Raw genomic sequence first — 19,067 nt, 5'->3', positions numbered from 1 at the left:
TGGATTATTAGCACGATTACTCAGTCTTTACTGTTAATAACTCATCACCTAATGACTGAAACCTCTTATTGTGCTAATTTACACGCATATGAAAATCCAATGCCATGGTGAATCATCCCATTCACTCTATAAGGTGTAAAAACTAAACAACAATCTATACAGTCCCTACACTGACTATTTAAATGTAGTAAATCCTCCAGTCCACCCTTCCCTAAACCCCACGTCCCAAATCGTGTGACAAAACGCTAAAGGGAGACTGTCCTTTGTTTGCTTAAAACAGCATTTGTGCCCAGAAAGTGCCACCTCATCATACAAAGGGAGAGTGATCAAAGTCATCTCACCTTGCGGAGAGCCGGCCAAGTCAAACTCATTCCTGGAGCCCTTTATCGCCAATTTGGCCATGGGGCTGATATCTGGCAGGCGAAAAAAAAAAAAAAAAAAGCACCCGCAAACTCCCTGCCAATTATCTGTCAGCGTGTCACGGAGGCAAACAATGCAAACACTGCAGATGACGTGAGACTATAGAGGGATACAACTAGAGAGACAGATTCCCCCGTAGCTGTGGTGTCTGTGAATGTCTATTTATCTGAGGGACTCACAGTTAAATCATAGCATTGGAACGTCCCTTCGCCTGAAAGTCATGTTTGACAGCTATTCGCACATTTCAGTGAAATTATAGCCTGTGCTGATGCACTGCAGTCTGAGGACGCCACGCACCCCACATACTTCAGGCTCAGATATTTCCTCTCCCGCATCGCCCACTTCCTCCCCTGCTGTAAGCTCCGCAATCACATCTCCTGTGTGCCGCTGCATTGATGGCGCCAGCAGGTGGGGGCCCACCGGGATGCTGAGTGTGCACTACAGTGTACACACAATGCTGCTGGATTGATCAGAGCGCCGGGTTGAGGCGACTCGCCGGGTTGTGTAGTGATGGCAGGGGAATGCATAACAAACAGCCAGCCGAACCACAGGGGAGCAGGGGGCATTGTGTGTTATGGCAAACAGCTGGACACAGCAGTGAACTACAGCACTGACATGTGTAACTATAGAGGAGTTCATTAATCAATTAGTCAACTACCAGAGGAATTAAAGGTAGCACTACTGATAATAAAGCAAAACTATAAAACTATGATTAAATATGAGGATTTTGTTGTTTATCTTTATAATAAACTAAATGTACTATTATAACAATACTTATTTATCCATGTATTTAACCTTTGTTCAATAACTAACGGTATGAATGGTCAGATAAAAAACTTTGAATGTTCTGATTGGCTGCTTAAAGGTCACAGGTCAAATAAATAATATTTATTAGTTAAATGTAAACATATGTAGTTAGGTTGTGGTTGGAGTGTTTCTAAATGGATAAATTAGTTGATTTCTTCAATTAAAATGTGTCGAGTTAATTAAAAAGTTGAAGATCCGCGTGCCAGCTGGTGCACGATCAATCAAGATAAGAAAATAATAATTATAAGTTCCCACCAGGACGAAGGCAATTTGCTGGATTAATAAACAAAACATGTTTTTTTGCTCCTTTAGTCGTTTTGTTAAATGTTTATAGAATAAATAGTGTCAAACCTGGCATCCTGTTGTGCATTGGAATTTTTGTATTTTATTATTTTGTCCAGTTAATTGCTGCCTATACAACTAAATACTACTACTACTACTAATAATAATAATAATACTAATATAATAATATATAATTATACTATTAAACAAGGTAGCAACGTGCTTTAAAAAATGCATGGGAATGAAACAAGACAAATCAAAGAAGAAACAAAATAGCAATACAACATAAGAGGGCACTAATTTAAATGTTGGGTTTATATGAAATAAATAAGCATCAACTGGACCTCAGATGGCAAATTTCCAATTTAGATTTCTAGATTGTGTGAATGTGCCTTGCCACAGTTGACTATACAATTGAATCAGTTGCAATATAAGAGAGAAAAGACGAACTTGAGACTTTCCATTATTAGGTGTAAAGAAAAGCCTCAGGTTGTGCCACCTCTGATTGATATTTGGTCTGGACCTGGGTCTGAGTGTATGGCAGAGGTGGAATGTGACAAATGGCGAAATAAAGAGGTGATAAAAAGGTGGTATCATAAATCTGAAAATGCTAAAACCATAATAACAAAAAAAACACATCTCCATTTCCCGCCCTGGCATTTTGTTTTTTCTTTAGCGTGATGATTTTGTGTATTTTAATGAGATGTCCTCCTCAAAATGTCAAGAGACCTTCATCGAGTAATTCATTCAGGAAAATAGGCAGTAAAAACTCATTCCAAGTGATGAAACTCCATCCATCATGATTCACCTCTAAGTGCATTTCATAACAGCACACACATGGCGACAGTTACATTTATTTCCATTATTTGTCTTCCTGTTGTGCAACCCTCTTATCGTGACATGAGTGTAGAACATTCTAATTGTTGTTGGAGAATTAAATGCTGCAGTGTGTCTTTTGTCTTGTGTCCTAACAACGTGCACATTCACTCTTGTGTTTTTATTTTTGCACTGTTTTCATCAGCATTGTTTACAGACCCAGCAGGGAGTTGTTTTAGCTTTAACTCTGCGGGTCACCTGCTAACAAATGGAGGAAATAAAGGACGTAGGTTATATTTTAGTAAAGTGGTCGAAAACATAACTCCTGGTGAATTACACTGCTGCTGTGTAAATGCTGGATGTGTAAATAGGCGACGGATTGCTCACAAGTTCACCACATTGATTTTAAAAGGTTACATGTCCGTTTAAAAGGTCAAGTACTTGTGTCTAGTTCTTATATTTTTCATGTATCTTTGACTGACTCAATGGTTAAAATCAAATGTAGCTGGGTAACCTGTCATCAGCAAAGTCGTCAAACTTTTAAAGCACTTATCAGATTTGACTGGTGAATGTATCCATGCAGTTATTTTTCTTTTTTTTGTGATCCACTGAAAGTGCTCTCGTGGCTCTCTCCTCATTCCTTCGAAACAGGAGCCTGGTCTTGTTAAGCCTGAAATAAATGCCTGGGGGTGCAGCCATCTTGGACATTCAATATTCTACAGTAACACTGCGGTGGGAGCTTTACAGTTTGGCAGGCAGGCCTCTTATAGCAGGATATGTCGTCTCACTGAATACGCCAATGCCCCCTCTTCATTTTTCCTTATTGTATGTACAGTATTCAGCAAACAGTAAGAAATACTGGCCTGATCTGCCCGTGGAAAAGCCGGAAGGTTACAAAATAAATCAAGCAGACAGATGTTTGAGTGACAATCTTAATTAATCCACTGAATTCCCACTGCGATTGCACACAAGTCATTCCCACTGCTTCTGAGCATCGTCGGGGTGTGACGATCACAACGCCACGCCAAGGTTATGACATAGAAGCAGCCGTCGAATGAAAACAAACCAATCGCTTGAAGGAGACTTCCACAATCAGAATGGCACACAGTCATATCTCTGCCAACAGTCCCCTTATGTTCAATCCACACCAAATTTCACACACTCGCAGAGATCACTTCCATAAATGTGCCAGATTTTGTTTTTTGTTTTTCACCAAGACAAGACCAAGACTAAATATTTCCCAGGAAAAGGGTGAAAATGTCAAAAACACCCCATCTCACAAAGATAACGAGATAACCAACCAACTAACAGACAGACAGAGTTGAAAACATAACCTCCTTAATGGAAGAAAGTATATTAGAAAACAAAAAGGAAAAAAGACAATAAAGTTTACAGAGTCAACGAAATACCAAGCTGTAATAAATAACTCTCAGTCTTGAAGATTCAAAGAGTGGGAATGCACCACAGCCGGAGACAATGAATTCAAATCACCGCAGACCCGCTGAATAATGACAGGCTTCATTTTTATTCATAAGTGTGTTCTCTAATAAACTGACAAAATATCAAAGGTAATGACACAAAAAGAGATGCAGAAATTAATAAACCTCATCAGGCCCCCGCTGAGTTCACTGTGCATCAAATTCCCGAGAAGAAAAGGGATTACTTCCTGAATCCGCTCAATGCAGCTCCCCACTTCCCCACCAGCACCTTGGCCAGATTCATTATCTCCCATCAATTAAAGGAGCAATTATATTCCAACCTCCTTCATATGCTAATGAGTCAACTCCGAGATGAGAGAGGAAACTGGTAATAGCCACCAAATGGTGCTGGCAGGAGATAAACTCTGCAGTGTAGAGGTGTAAGAGCGGCCGTGGTGTCATATAAGCCAAAGAAGTAAATAGTTTATGAGTATTAGCAGGAACATAAAAGCCCTGTTAACATGTAAATGTTTGCTAAATGAGCTCATAGTGTAAATTATTGAAAACCGAATGGATGTTTGAAGTTGCTCAAACTCCAGCGATAGTGCGCCCCGGCCGCCAAAAACAAATGTCACATTTATTTTTACTCAGCAAAACTGAAGTGATTTAGCTGCTCCCGGAGAACAATAGACCAGACTGAAGTATCACAAAAATCAATATGTTTCAGCTGTAGCAGCATTCATCATGGTGACAGGGTTGCATATATTAGAGGTAATGACATCCGAGATGTGCCGGGTCAGGATGATAAAAAAAAAAAAAAACAATGATTCCAATATTGAGAGGACAACAAACAAAAGTTTATCCTGCAGCCTCTGGTGTCCGTGCACCGAAGGGACTTCTGGTTGTGTTTGTATCTAATGATTTCTTGTCTCATCACAACTGCTGTTGATCAGCACGGGGTTATGTAGCCTCAGCATCACTATGTTTATATGTATATGTGAAAATAGAAAGGTGGAATACAAAGTAGTAGAAGAAGATTAAGAGTTTCTCCGAAATCACGATGCTTGCTAATTCTAATTCCCACTTTATCTGAATAAAGACATAAGCGTGCAGTGTAGCCAATAGTTCAGGTAAGTCGACCATAGGACACAAGAAGGAAATTGTAAAAATGGCGGACAGACTCAGAGTTGTAAGTAAATTGGACTACCGCTGTTTATGCTGTTGTTGTTTGCTGTCCTCAGAAACTCTTTGAACATCCTTTGAAGTTGATATTTCTCTTTTCGTACGTAAAGGCAACATAAATGAGTCTTAAAAGTGTAAAAGGAGTATGTAGGCCACCACAACTACTTCTACTACTACTAATACAAATAATAATAACTTTATTCATACAATTACTTGTAAGGTACTCAAGTTAGGAAAATGAATAATACACTTTTGAGACAAGATAAGAAGTGGCAGACAAAGACACAAATTCCTACTTGCAATAAAAAAAACAATATTTACACAAAAAGCATCGTCCCTGTCATCATGAACTGGCATTCTTGGTGAAAATCTGAAATACATCAGAACTATTCATACTTGCAGCAATTCAAATGCGGGACACTTTCAACAAAAAGCTCAATAATCAGAAAAAGATGATGACTTGCTATGATGACAGAGATGATGGATATTGTTTTATCTTTGTCGATGACATTTCCTGTCTGCAGCTTTTCGATGCGAACCTGAAAAACCAAGTTGTAATGGCTTGGCGGTTGCATCACCACACAGCCCGTTGTTCCGTACTTGCCACGTTCCTGAAGAATCTCTGGGTGAACGCCACAAACAACTGTGTTCTAAACTTGAACTTCCACTTCTCGTATTCTTTATTGTCCACGTTTGCAGAAAATCGCCTCTAGCTTACAAATGCAGAACAGAAAACGCGTATCGAGGGGGAAGTTTTTCTCAACAATCAGAAGCGGCGGTTGAGCTGAGGAGGCCAAATAGCTCCTTTCATTTCCAACCAGTCACTGTGCAATAATATCCAATAGACGGCCAAGCAAGACACTGAAATAGCATGGCGCTATCTCGCAAGAAACCATTGTTCACTCCAGAGAAATTGGTTTTGAATGTGCTAGGCTGTGTTGCAATGAGAATCGCTTTACGCCATGAAGCTGCCACACTATCAGATCTATTCAAAATGATTTTAGGGCCCGAATTTCTGTTTGAAAGGGAAAGCAGAGGCATTTTATGCAATGGGATGTTTTCATGACTGTTTCAAACCTCTCAGGCGTTTTGGTTATTTATGTGTTTGCACTGCAAATCATGCCCCGTCCCTTTATCAACCAAACACACCTCATTGCGTGCTGCTTCAGAATAAGAGAAGCAGGTTAACATCATCAGTCCCAGCTCATTAGCTACACTGACAGTCTATTTTACACAGCAAAGTTACTGCTCCCCCTGTATATCTATTTCATCAGCCGTGCTGTATTCTGTGGTGTTTAATCTAAGACATCAAAGCTGCACCTTACAAAGAAGTCATAAAACCCAAAATTTCATTTAAACTGAACGTTGCTTCCGATCACCCAGCAAGGGAGCTCATTAGGATTTTAGCAGTGCTCATTATAATCAAATGGAATCTGACCTTTTGTCCCGTTGCACTGCTTTGAGAGGCCCTGTGGGCTGTTGATAAAGAGGGGAGTGACAAGGCGTTTGATGATGAATTTGAATTATCTGTGGGAGGTTGATAATAATATTACATAAAGCCTCATGTATACTTATAAAATAAAGATAAGAAAACAAATCATACAGGCAGAAAGGTCAGGTCTGAACCACAGATCTATAAATGGAATAGTTAAAGGCCTGTTCCTCAGCGGGGATAAAATGAAATGGAACATAATGAGCAGCTATTATCAAAGGTTCTGCTTCAGTTTCCGCTGCTCTCCGCCTTCTTTGCGGGAAACAGCTTTTTGAAACTTAACTTTCCCACCGGTGTAAAGCAGACGTGGGACTAAATGCAATGTTCAGGTACGTTAAGAAGATGCCAGCAAATTGTGATTGGTCGAGCAGATGTGATGTCAACATGTCACCAACAACCAGCCATTTATCCCAGGCCCTCGTTAGATTTGGGAGGAGGGGGAGGACAGTAAGAGAGGCCTGGATTCAGTAGCTTGAAATGAAAGGTGTAAGGGAGGAGGGGGACATAATTAACAGAGCAGAATTATGCAGGGAAAATTTAGAAAGATGAAAAATAAGGACACAGTGGAGACATTGTTAGACATTGTTTTGGGCCAGTGTATCTAGCATTCAGTTTTCCGCTGGCATATCTGTAAACTATATAGTCTGGACATTTTCCTTAAATGCTCCAGGAGAGCTGTGTGTGACAATGCAAAAATGTCCAGGTCAGTTGCTCCGGAACATTTTCTGGAACTTTACCTGCAAGTAAAATGTCCGAAAAATGTCCGAGAGAGCACAAGTGAGAAAAACAGTGCATGCAGAACTGAAAAACAAACAACAGAATATAAATATTTCAGGGTGAAAAGGTGGTGCCATACAGGTAGAAGGCACTTACGAAGATATCCAATTGGAAAAGTTGTTGCAGATAAGGCGATGAACCTTCTACCAAAGTTTTGTAAAAGTTAAGCTTTAACTTCTGATAAAGTTTGTTTTTCCTTTGTGATGTTCTTCTTCAATTTCACACTTCTCCTCACTGGTCTATGTAATTGGGATAAATAGTGGGTCATTTCCTGAACAATTAAACCCTGGACTGCGTGTTATCATGATTAATTATGAAAATGAAAGCAACAAAAACAACAACTTTAGTGTTTTGCAAAAGTATTGAACAGTGGAAGACAGTGTTTCAATGTGAATCATAGAGGGAATAAAGGGAATCACAATCAGAATACGAGCATGAGCTGGACTGAAGAGTGATTCAACACTGTTCATGAAAGGTTCGACAAACACTGTGCACACACGTTGTTTCACAAAACAGACTCCCTTAAAGGACGAGACGTGTTCCATGTGTGAAGAAGCAGTGACAGCAGACAGAAAAAGAAGACAGATCAAAGGAACTGGATGAGGCTGCACAAGAGAAAAAAAATAGACGCGCACAAAAACTCCAAACTTCTTCAGTCGAAGACAGAAAACTGAAATAAATCCAAAACTTTGCCTTAAAGAAAAGCAGCTGAGACAAAACTCAGAAAGAACACCGGCATCACTTTTCTGAGATTAAAGCCCTGCATGTTCAGAAAGAACAATAGAGACTTTGTGTTACACTTTAATGCCTCAAGGCAAAATTTCTGGGTGAACTGATTTGCATCTCTGCATCCTAAATGATGCAGCTAAGTTCTGAACATGTAACCTACTACGATATAGAGTCAGACCTAAGAATCGATAAACGTTCCGAACAAAAACTTAATGTAAACCGTAGACGGTCAAATTTAGAGACATTTCTTGCACACTAATTTAAAACTGAATGCTACACTTATAGTAAAACAGAGTAATTTCTGGATATGTACTGTATCAGTATGTACAAATATATACCTGTACATATTTGATTTCCTCGTCTTATCGACCACTCAAAGCACATTCAGCAAAAGCCATATTCACCCATTCACACACAAATTCATACAGTGCTAGTGTACACTGCGTTTTTTTCTCTCACTCACTGTCGGCACAGCCATCGGGGGCAATTGGGGTATTTTGGGGATCTTAAACAAGGACACTTCAGAGAGCAAAAGGAAATCGAACCGCCGTCCTTCTGGTTAACAGACAATGCACTCCACCTGCTGACCCTTAGAGTTTCGACTTGTGTCCTTATTATTTTACATACATGTATATCGTGTATTTTTGTAACCTCCTTCATAATGAATGTGAAAAGGTGAAACTACTAAAAATGTGGTCACAAAAAGAATATCGTCTTTCTCTTCTTTTACAAATACTGAACATAATACACATCCTTCCATCCACTGCTGAAGAGTTACGGAGGCTGGAATTTAACCCGGCATGAACTGGTGGTGGACTCCCCCCCCCGACACCGGTGAAAAACATCCAGGGAATGGATATAGAGTTAGTGACCTCTTATAAGTACCAGCTCTGCTCCCAGTAAAAACTACATTCACCACCAATATGGACTGCACTTTAACATTTTAGGTCTCAACTGTGCAATATTCACCGTGCTATATTCAACTGTCTGTGCAATATCAACAGTTCATGTGCAATCAATTCACTGTACATATTCTCACACTGCATATATTTATCTTTACACTGTATATACTAGTTTAATTACATGCATATGTTTCTATATTTCTATATATGTTTTTATATACCTTACACTTACTGAAATAATTGCATGTTACTTATTACTTGCTGATGTCTTTTTGACTCTTGCTGCTTTAATACTGTAAACTTCCCATTGTGGGACAAATAAAGGACTTCTTATCTTATCTTATCTTATCTCATTGAGAAAGAAGGAGAATGCACAGACAGGCTGCTAGTCTTTAAAAGAAGCTAACAAAGAGACACTCTCACACCTTAAGCCCGACTGGATGTGAGCAAAAACTCCCCGAGTCACAGGTGGAAGAGTATACTTCAGTTTTTTTTTTGGGCTGCCACAGACCAATCATCAATCATCTGTCGCCCGATGTTTTGAAACGCTGAATGCCTTCAAAGTAGATAGAGATTACGACTATTCCCCCGTCGGTGACATTTTGAGACATTTTTGAGGCTGGTGAGAAAAATGATGTATGACATAACTCGGCCTTGTGGAGTCAGTCTTGGTCTCTCTTTAAGGGACTATAAAGTGTAATCAGGCAGCAGTTAACAGTCAACACTTTGTCCAACCCTCACACCCACGGAACGCGACGCGTCGGCAGCTGCACTGAGACGTTGCATCGCCTCCGTCCACTTGGAACCTCTTCACTTCTCTCTGTTTTCTTTTCAGATGCCGTTACGCTGCGTTTGTTCCGATGCTTGCAGACGTGAGACACCGCAGGTAAGGTGAGCTCGAGCAAAATAAGTCACAGAGAGGAGAGGAGAAAACAATTACTTTGCTTTTTACCGGAACATTTTAGTAAAGGAGCAAATCTGTAATATAGTAATACATTTAAATCTGGCAAATTATATGACTTGACCGTGTTATATTATTGCTTCTCTTTGGATTCATTTTGTTCAGAGCTTGGTAAACAAATCCTCAAAAGGAAATTGAGCCGTAACATTTATTAAAGTAAGATTATTAAAATATGAATGTGTGTCTTTCAATGAAGGATTTGCTAACTTTAATATATTGTGATAAATCAATGTCATCGTGAGGTCAATATGAGGACGAATGATTGGTTGATCTAAATAAGCCGTAAATCATGTATTTAATGATAATACTTGCAAAAGTGAATGCATTACAACCCAAATTACATCATTTTCCGACTTCAAAGTGACATCATAACGATGTATTTTTTATGTGGGGATAATAGGAATAATTTAAGCTTTTGATTGAATCACTATATATCTTAGATAATTTGCTTTTCTGAATAAATGTTGTTTATCTTGACTTTGGACCAATCAGATCCAAAAGTGAATGATCTGGAGATACCCTCAAGTGTAATATTACATGATTATTTTCCTATTTTATAGATAGATCACACAGACACGCACACACAAGGGAAACAATAATACACTGCTTCAGGCTACAGCTATCAGCATGTAGGGTAATGACATCACTCAGGAGAACTAATTCTAATCAGGTAAACTCCCCCCCCCCCCCCAAAAAAAAGTGTATAATTAAGCTGTAAATTTGGGACGCTCCCTGTACTCTGCTGTGTCGTGTCAACCTTGGCTGTGACAGTGTAAGTGGAGAGCAATCTGTCACCCTCTTCAGGTTCAGGCTTCAATATTTCAACAGCCTTAAGAAAAAGTGCTGAAGTGGCTGGATGCGAGTTCCGCCACTTAGCAATTAAAGCCGCGTCGCACTCACAGAGACAGTGCCACTATTAGCAGGAGGTGCAGGAATCAACTTTAAAAAAGCTTCAATTGTTTGGGTAATCAACAACAACCCGGAGCCAAAACACAATCTGTAGAAAACACAAACCGCAGTAAGATATGCGCAACAATGAGGAAATTCTATTGTGGAGATTCATCTGTTTTTAAATGCATTACGTGAGAATACACTTGCACTGAGGCCGGTACTGAAGTTCCCTTTTTGCTTTTGCAAGCACTGTAGCAAATCTGCTTCTCTGTCGCTTTCACGCTGAATTCCACATTATTAACATCTCGACAAAAGGGAGCAGAGACGCCTCTGCGGTGGAAGAATTTGCAGCGTTGAAGAAGTTGGACATTTCTTTACCTGTGACTGAGAGCTCCGTAGTCCTCCGCACCACAAAGTTCCCGAGCTGCAGTTCACAGGTGTAATTCCCAATGTCGTCTTCCCGTACTTCCTTGATGGACAGAGTGTCCCGCCTCCTCTCTATGGTTTGTCTCCACTGCTTTGGCTTGCATTCCTTTATTCAAAGTAAAGAGAAAACACGCATGGGAATACAGAAATGTAAGTGTTAAGCATAGACTGTGTAGAAAAATGGACAAATATGACTCCTTCCAAAAAGCCAAAGCGTATGGGTCATAAACCCTTCCTCCTCCATGTTAGTGGATGGGGGTTAGAGTTATGACATGGATTAAATCAGAGGTCAAAGTACACGTCAAATACATATTTCCTAAAAAGGTTTTCTGTCATATTTTGACACTGATGTTTGTTTCAGTGTATATTTCAGGTAGGTTTGGCTCTAATTTGTTATTTAATGCTATTAAAAAAAAAGGGTGAAGCGTCATGATTGACAGATGAGACTGTATCACAATTGGCCGAGTGCACAAATCGACAGAACCTCGATACTGCGGGGCTCCATCTCATGATCACTACTGCAAAGTCTCTGGCTCCAAATGTGCAAGATCGTTCGTATCCAGGATATTTTGGCTGCATTCCTGCCCAGTAAGAGGAAGTGGAGACGAGTCGCCCATCTTTATAAACAATCTATAGTAAAATCCAAATACACATTCAATTGTGGCTACTTTTATGAATATGTTTAATTCCATCTTTAAGCATAGAATGAAAAAAGTCTATATCTCCCATTAAGGGGTACAGTAGCTTTGCACACAGTCACAATAGTAGAGAGGCCCTGTATCAATACATAGCATGTCCCCAAATAACCTAGAGTTAGACCAGTGCACCCCCCCGAGTCTAACACTGTGATCTATGTGTCTGAATAGCTTTGCATGTATCATTCTGAGGCAGGACGACACCACTGGATCAGGTGGCAACAGCTATTATTGAAACCATTAGGTTTAGATTTATGTGTAAAGCTCTTCCTATAATTGTTTCAGCAACCAGCTAGTGCCACTCAAGTTATTTTATTAAATTAAAGAAAAGTGACCTTATTACTACTATTACTTCTATAAAGGCATGATTGTATTTGTTATGCATGCTCACAGTGGATTTAGAGAAAGATCCCTGTACAATACTCTACTAAGTTTTTTGGTTTTTAAGGATATTGTGAAAACTAAAGGTAATATAACCAATTTATTGATTCACTGATTGTAGTTGTTCATGCATTCGAATGTGTTCTCCCAATGGATGAATCAATGTTGGCGTTTCCTGTGATATATAATGATATTTTATGGTACAAAAGATGGAGTGTTGCACTTCCATCAAAAAGAGCCCAGAGGATACGGCACAACACATAACAATGAAAGGTATAAAAAATTGAGGACTCTTCTTCTATATTCCCACAGCTCTTTCTACTGCTATGTCGCTGGTGAGTGAACAGAGACTTCCAGAAACAGTTGAGCTTTTTTCAGATTTTGGGCCACAGCACACCTGAGGCGATGGAAACTGGGGCAGTGTGGGTTTGATTCCAAACCTCGGTCCAAGACGGGTCCTCCCTGAATTCGCTCAGCGCCCACTGACAAAGTGGGAGCCGACGACGAGAGGTGCGAATCCCACTCATCGCTCTGCTATTTAAATTTGGATTTGGAGGGGGAAGTGAAAAAGGGATGTGGTCACTTTCACGTTTCATGAATTGGCCCTCAGGCTTCACCACACAGCTCCGTCACGTGAGGTCTAAAGAGGTCAGTCGCAGTGTGAGCATCACAACTCTACATAAAGAGGAGGATAGAGTTTAAGTTCCTGTATACAATAGATTTATTTAATTTCCATTGATGCTTAAGTTAAAGATTGTATTGAAGCTAATGATTGTTTAGGTCTTAAAACACAAAATAGCTTTTTAATTCTAATTGAAAAGTTTCCTTCTCATTTTGTGTTTGATAGATTTCAATTAGCAGAACAAACACCGTTGTTCTGAATTGTTCTTTTCTTTTTCTCAAAATAATCCCTAATATTATGACTTTACTATAATTTCATGACCTTTTCTGTTCAAATTCATCATTCTATTCCAGTAATATTATAACTTTTTCCTCATTAAATTCATGTTTTCCTCCATAAACATTATTACTTTTTCCTCATTAAGTTACAACTTCATTCCCATAATATTATGACATTATTCTTTAAATCTTCAATATGGCTACTACTAATAACCCATCATTCTTCACCATGTTAAAAAGAAATGAACCAAAAATATAGACATTATTTGAACAAACAGAAAAATAAAGGTAGCAGCTCACCTTGAACCACACAATCTCAGGCTCCACTCCCGGCTGTGTATAATCCTCAATGCCCGGGCAGGGGATGTCTTTGCTTTTGCTCAGTTCTGCCTTCTCAAAGACCCTCATTTTGGAGTTGTAGCAGAGGTCTGTGTCGTTCTCCGCCACCGTGAGGGACATGGACACCTTCATGCAGTACGTAGAGTTCCTGCCAAAATAGAAAGTGAATGAATCAGTCGGAGATATAGATGAGGTTTGATCATATTGAAGTCTTTTCCAGGTGCAGCAAACCAAAAGCTGCCAGCAGCCCATCTCTGTCTCCACAGAAACTCAGAGACCGTGCATTCAAAACCTCCACAACGCTCATTCCTCAGATTTCATACAAATCATTAAATACAACGGAGAATTGCTTTTCACAGAAAAAGATGTAATACACAGCGCTGTGCCATCAGTGTCTGATTTATTAAACACTTATATTTTATTGAACATTTATTAAATAACAATTTTTAAAGGATTTTTGAATGGATGCTAATTTTAAATATATTTTAAAAAAATATCACGTACCCCCTGGAGTACCTTCACGTACCCCCAGGGGTACTAGCACCCCCATTTGAGAACCACTGGTGTAGACTGTATGTGTGTACGTGAGGCAGGGACACGCATAGTAATGTGGAGCGACAGCGCTGAATGTCAACAGAACTTGAAGATTGATTGAGCCTTTTGTTTTCACGTGTTAAGCAGATACAGTGCGAGCTAGCAGAAAATTACTTGCTACAATTGATGTACTGTAACTGCTCAGGTCATATACATAAAGAAGAGAATTTATAACGCAGGGGAAGGGAGGCGTAAAATGCAAGATTACTTGTAATGTTTGGAGACTACATGCTTGCCTGGGCTCACAGATACTGATGAGTATTCATCCATGAGGGAATAAACATTACATATTCCTCCTGCTTGGTATTGCAGAGTAATTTCGGTGATTTGTGTTGCTCCTCTATTGAGAGCTTTTGTCTTGAAGTTGTAAATGCTGCTGATCAGATCTGGCCGTGCCCAGCAGAGCGATGCTGCACAGCCACATGAGAGGCAGATACAGCTGCCAGGCGTTCACCGTGATCCCGTTTGGGTCGTTAATGGGACAGCGATTTGGAGATTGGATCTGCTGCTTGAATAATTCTTAACAGAACATGGGGATCAATGAACACATTGATTCGCTGTGAATGTTATGCTATTTGAAGGAGGGCAACTGAAGCAAAGGTCCTTGATGATCAATGGATTTAATAAGAGCAACTTTTCTTTGCCCAAACTGGCTAATAAGACTGTCACCATTGACAAGCACTGTGGACTGACTGCAGTAAATCCCTCCTGGTTAAAAGACCAAACAAATTGGCAGCGTTTAGGAAAATCTCATTGCTAATTTTCCAAATAAAGCTGGTTACACAAATTGAGCTGAACCAACAAACAATTACAAACATGTTAAATCCTTACATAATTGCGCAGCATTAGCTGCTTTGTGGATTAGTACAACTCACACTGGTCTTCGCTACAGTGTCGGCAAACAATCCCTCACCCTTCGAACTGGCCGGCGCCATGTGCTCAGCTTACAGTAAGTGTGCCGTTTTCATGAAGCTCCGGATGCAAATGTGACATGATGTGGAGATTATCCCAGACAACTTCCACCAGATGGACACCTGTGCAAATGAGATCCCACGGGTGTGCTCCCCTCCCTGTTAAATATTCTGGGCAACACTGATAAACTTGCCTGCTGGTAGCGAGAGAGAGAGAGAGAGAGAGAGAGAGAGAGAGAGAGAGAGAGAGAGAGAGAGAGAGAGAGAGAGAGGGAGGGAGAGATGGAGAGAGAGAGAGCCTCCGCTCCGCATGAGTGATCAACGGTGTGGGCCAACACTTTGTCCTACAATGTCTTTCCAACATTTCACATCCATCACAATGCCTTTCGACTCTCCTGACTATTCACCGAGCAGGTATGATGATCATGAGGCTTATCCAAAGAAGTGAGCAGGAAAACTACCCTGCTGCTGCCGCACACTCCAGAGACCGGCTCCTACACACTGAGCGCTCAGCGCCCGTAGAACTCTGCGTACTGCGGATACAGTGATAACAAGCTGAAGTGATACCGTGGCATTAATGGGGGAGAATGTCTGTCAAATGTGTCATATTGGAGGGGATGTGCAATGTCGTGGTACAGATAGAGAGCACCCTGCATACATCAACCCGGAGAGGTGTCAAGCTGACAGCCAGCGTATATGGCTGGAGGGCTGGCAGTGGACCCGAGCTGCAATATGCAGCAAATGCAGTGAAATTATGAGCAACGGTCGGCTCAGAGTTGAGCGGGCTGCTGAGAGGAGCATGATTGGCACACCAGGGAAACGCACCACAGTCTGTCCTCAATGCAAACACTCTGCATTTGTTAAATTTAGAGGTTAATATAGATTCATGTACACAGCTGTTGCAACATGAAGCCCAACCCAGCCATCTAATATGTATTTATATCGTTTACTGCGTCGACTGTCAGTGAATCTACCCGACCAGAGGATGACACCAGACAGGAGCCGCCCCTCAACTGATCTGATTTTAAATAATAGGCATCAGAATTGATTTGAAATCCTCCTGAGAATCCTGTAGGGAAATTAATGAACTAAATTAATGAATATCTTAATTACTATAAGTCCTCTCTCATTGAAATTAGATGAAATTATTGCTGATTAATCATCAAACTTACTTTTAATGCGACGGTGTGAAGCAGAGGTGAAAAGTCAAAATGTGGAAGGTTACCTCAGCATAAAGTGAAATAAACCCACCACAAATATGAACTCTTTACAGATGTTGACTCTATGGTAACATTAAGGTCATGAGTCAGGATGTAATTGGCGTTTAAATAGAGATGACCTAAATTTACCTCTGTGCAGAATTTGAGGCAATGTGAAGAAATGTGACGATACCCTGGAGGTATTAGCCAGACGACTGACAAGGCGTTTCCCTAAAGTGCGGACTATGGACTTTTATAACTTTACAGCCCTTTACCCACACAAAACATCCCATACAACAGACTTGAGGAAACAAAACATGACATGCAAAAGCTTGACAACGACTGGAAAATGAAACCTGTGTGTGTCTATTTTGAGAAGGTTGTCATTGTTAATACGGCGACGTCCCATCTCGTCTCGTCTCATCTCATCAGAAAAAAAAGGTTAAACAGTTTTTTCCATCACACCAGACACATCCTCCGTCGCTGGCAGCATTTCTTTTTTAAAAGACAACTCGCAAACATTCCTCCTGTAATCAGGGCATCAGAGAGACTGCAAACATCTGCCACATCATTACCGTGTCCCTTATTAGCACTGTATGTTTGCGCCTCTACAGCAGGCAACCGTGTAGCGAAGCAACTGCAGGTACATTCTGAATTGAAGGCCAAGTTAAAGTGTCACATCCAAATAAAGGAAACTGATACCAAAATAGACCAATTGGGTTTTGGATGATGCTTCTCTTTCCTCAAATGTGTGGAAAGTAAAATGAGTATGAAACTACTAGAGCGGTCTCAAATTCCAGATGTTTTCCTCCATTCCGCATCGGTTTACCTGAGTGTAACATAATCCAAAGGGACCTACATCAACGGGGACCAAAGCACATGAGTGACATGACTCGTAATAGCCCGATTGTTGCCACGTGCGTCAGCAGCGTACACCTGACACGGGAGTGAAATGTCAACCAAGCCCACGTCAGGATGTGGAGCGCAGATGTGAAAACAGCCAAGATCCATCCCGAGAGAGCGCACATCAGGCGGCTAATGCAGCCGGGCATGATTCGATGTGCCAGATCACTTAGGTGACAGATGTAGCGATGTATTTAGACAGGCAGGGAAAAAGTCTGGTCAACATCAGATAGTGGCTGAGACCCAGACAGGTCTAAGTCCAAACTGGCACAAGACAGAGACAAGTCTCAGAGGTCACAGAAGTTGTCTTGATACCGAGGTTGAAGCGAAATAAACCGAAAGCATTAGCATCGGCTCTCAGTGGGCTTGTACCTTCCCTGTCCATGCCGAGCCGAGATGATCCCCGACCAAGGCAGGGCTGGCCCAGTTATCCTAAATCAGTATTTTATGATCCCTGCATTATTTATGGCGAGAGCGAAGGTCATGGTGAGCAGTGGGAAGACTGGGCCTCCTACCTGTAGCACCCGCTCATAACTCACCTGTCAACTCCAGGACCAAGCGCGCGATGATTAAGCACCCTGGCTCCCCAAACCTGACTGTGGGCCAACTTGCTCCTACTTAGCCCCTGTCTAAGAGCGCGGCACTTGTCTGCCATGCTGGAACAACCGAATCCTCCGGTATAATCTCCCTCGCCCTACGGTCATGGTGTTTCTCTGTCCCTTCCTCCACCCATCTTTTCCTACCTCGTCTTGTCGTACACGGTTTCTCAGAGAGAAACACGCACCTCTGCGGGTAAATCACTTTTACCACGCTGAGCAAAACACATCCCTGCACCTGCCTACACGCTTGTACCCACACACAGGAGCAACGTGCACCCACAAACAACAGTTACAGGCAGAGAAGCACTAACTCTGCACTGTGCAAAAATGCTATTCTTTTTTATTTTAGGTTTCTGAGCAACAAAGGTGTGATTACAAGAGAAGTTTGAAGGGAAATACATGAATACAATAGGGGTTCATTGATTGATTCAATTAAACTCATGTCTCTCAGTATCTGATGAAATGATGAAAAGCCCATTTGTTTCATTTGCTAAACCCAATCCTCAACAATGTTTTCATATTGCAAGTGGACATCCATTAGATTCTTCATGTTCCAATTTGATTTAATTTTGTTCCCCCGCTTTGTTGCTCTCAATTACAAATGTAGCTCGAGTTCGAGCCTCTTATTTCATTTGAGTCACAAAGCAAAAAATAACTAATAAAACTTGGCTCGTTGGAATTGAGCAAGTACATGTGTCATTTCCCTCTCTTATTCCTTCTGCAATAAAAAGTCACAACTCAGCATTAAAATATATTTGATTGTGCAGGAAAACAATATTTTGAAGCCTCTGAGGATTTTGAAAACAAACCTTGAATGGTCCCAAAACGTTTTTCGAAAAAGCTGCAGGTTTATTTCTGTGTAAAACTGATGCTTAGCATAACACAAATTAGGGTAAACACTAATAAGTAAACACACATAAATTGAATTATTGTTATTTGGCAATTGAATTTGAATTATTTCAAGGGGGACCCCCAGAAAAGGAGAACCCTAAAAAAAACGGTTGCAATAGTTAAAATTGCAATACAGAAAATATGCATTACATTTAAAAACCCTTAATCATTTGTTAAAATTGAATTTATTCTTCTTGTGTTGCCAACACATCACTCAGCCAACACCATCACAGAACCCATTTTATATTCCTCGACACGTCAACTCATCTTTATCCGAGCAACCTGATTTCAAAACAAAGCATAAACCATTTGACTCCATTGTATTCTCCTCTAACGTCGTCATGACCTTATTCATTGGTTCCCAGGCCCTCTGGGTGTAATGTACGAGCAGCACACTGCTATGCATATCAAATACTAAATGTCTTATAGTAGCAATGTTGTTCCCGGAATGGGCTGTTGCACTGAGGATATGGGCCATATTGGAGAAAAATGTAAACCAGACGCAGTCGTCTGTGTTGTTCTGTTGTCGGGGTTTGGACAAACTAAGCAGTT

At 40.7% G+C, this 19,067-nt stretch overlaps 1 protein-coding gene across 3 annotated transcripts in view; it reads right to left on the bottom strand.

The window, feature by feature from the left end:
- Positions 1–19,067, bottom strand: part of LOC117772600 (interleukin-1 receptor accessory protein-like 1) — a 258,307-nt gene that overhangs the window by 106,171 nt on the left and 133,069 nt on the right. For all 3 annotated transcript variants that reach the window (XM_034603869.1, XM_034603861.1, XM_034603876.1), the window contains 2 exons: positions 13,380–13,566; positions 11,056–11,209 (listed from right to left, as the gene is read on the bottom strand). In XM_034603869.1, the coding sequence (XP_034459760.1) occupies positions 11,056–11,209; positions 13,380–13,566 (341 nt within the window). The remainder of the gene's footprint in view (positions 1–11,055; positions 11,210–13,379; positions 13,567–19,067) is intronic.

The sequence above is a fragment of the Hippoglossus hippoglossus genome, chromosome 2, assembly GCF_009819705.1.
Source record: "Hippoglossus hippoglossus isolate fHipHip1 chromosome 2, fHipHip1.pri, whole genome shotgun sequence".
Classification (NCBI taxonomy): domain Eukaryota; kingdom Metazoa; phylum Chordata; class Actinopteri; order Pleuronectiformes; family Pleuronectidae; genus Hippoglossus; species Hippoglossus hippoglossus.
Note: the sequence above shows the minus strand (reverse complement) of the source record. Positions and strands in the feature narration are given on the sequence as shown.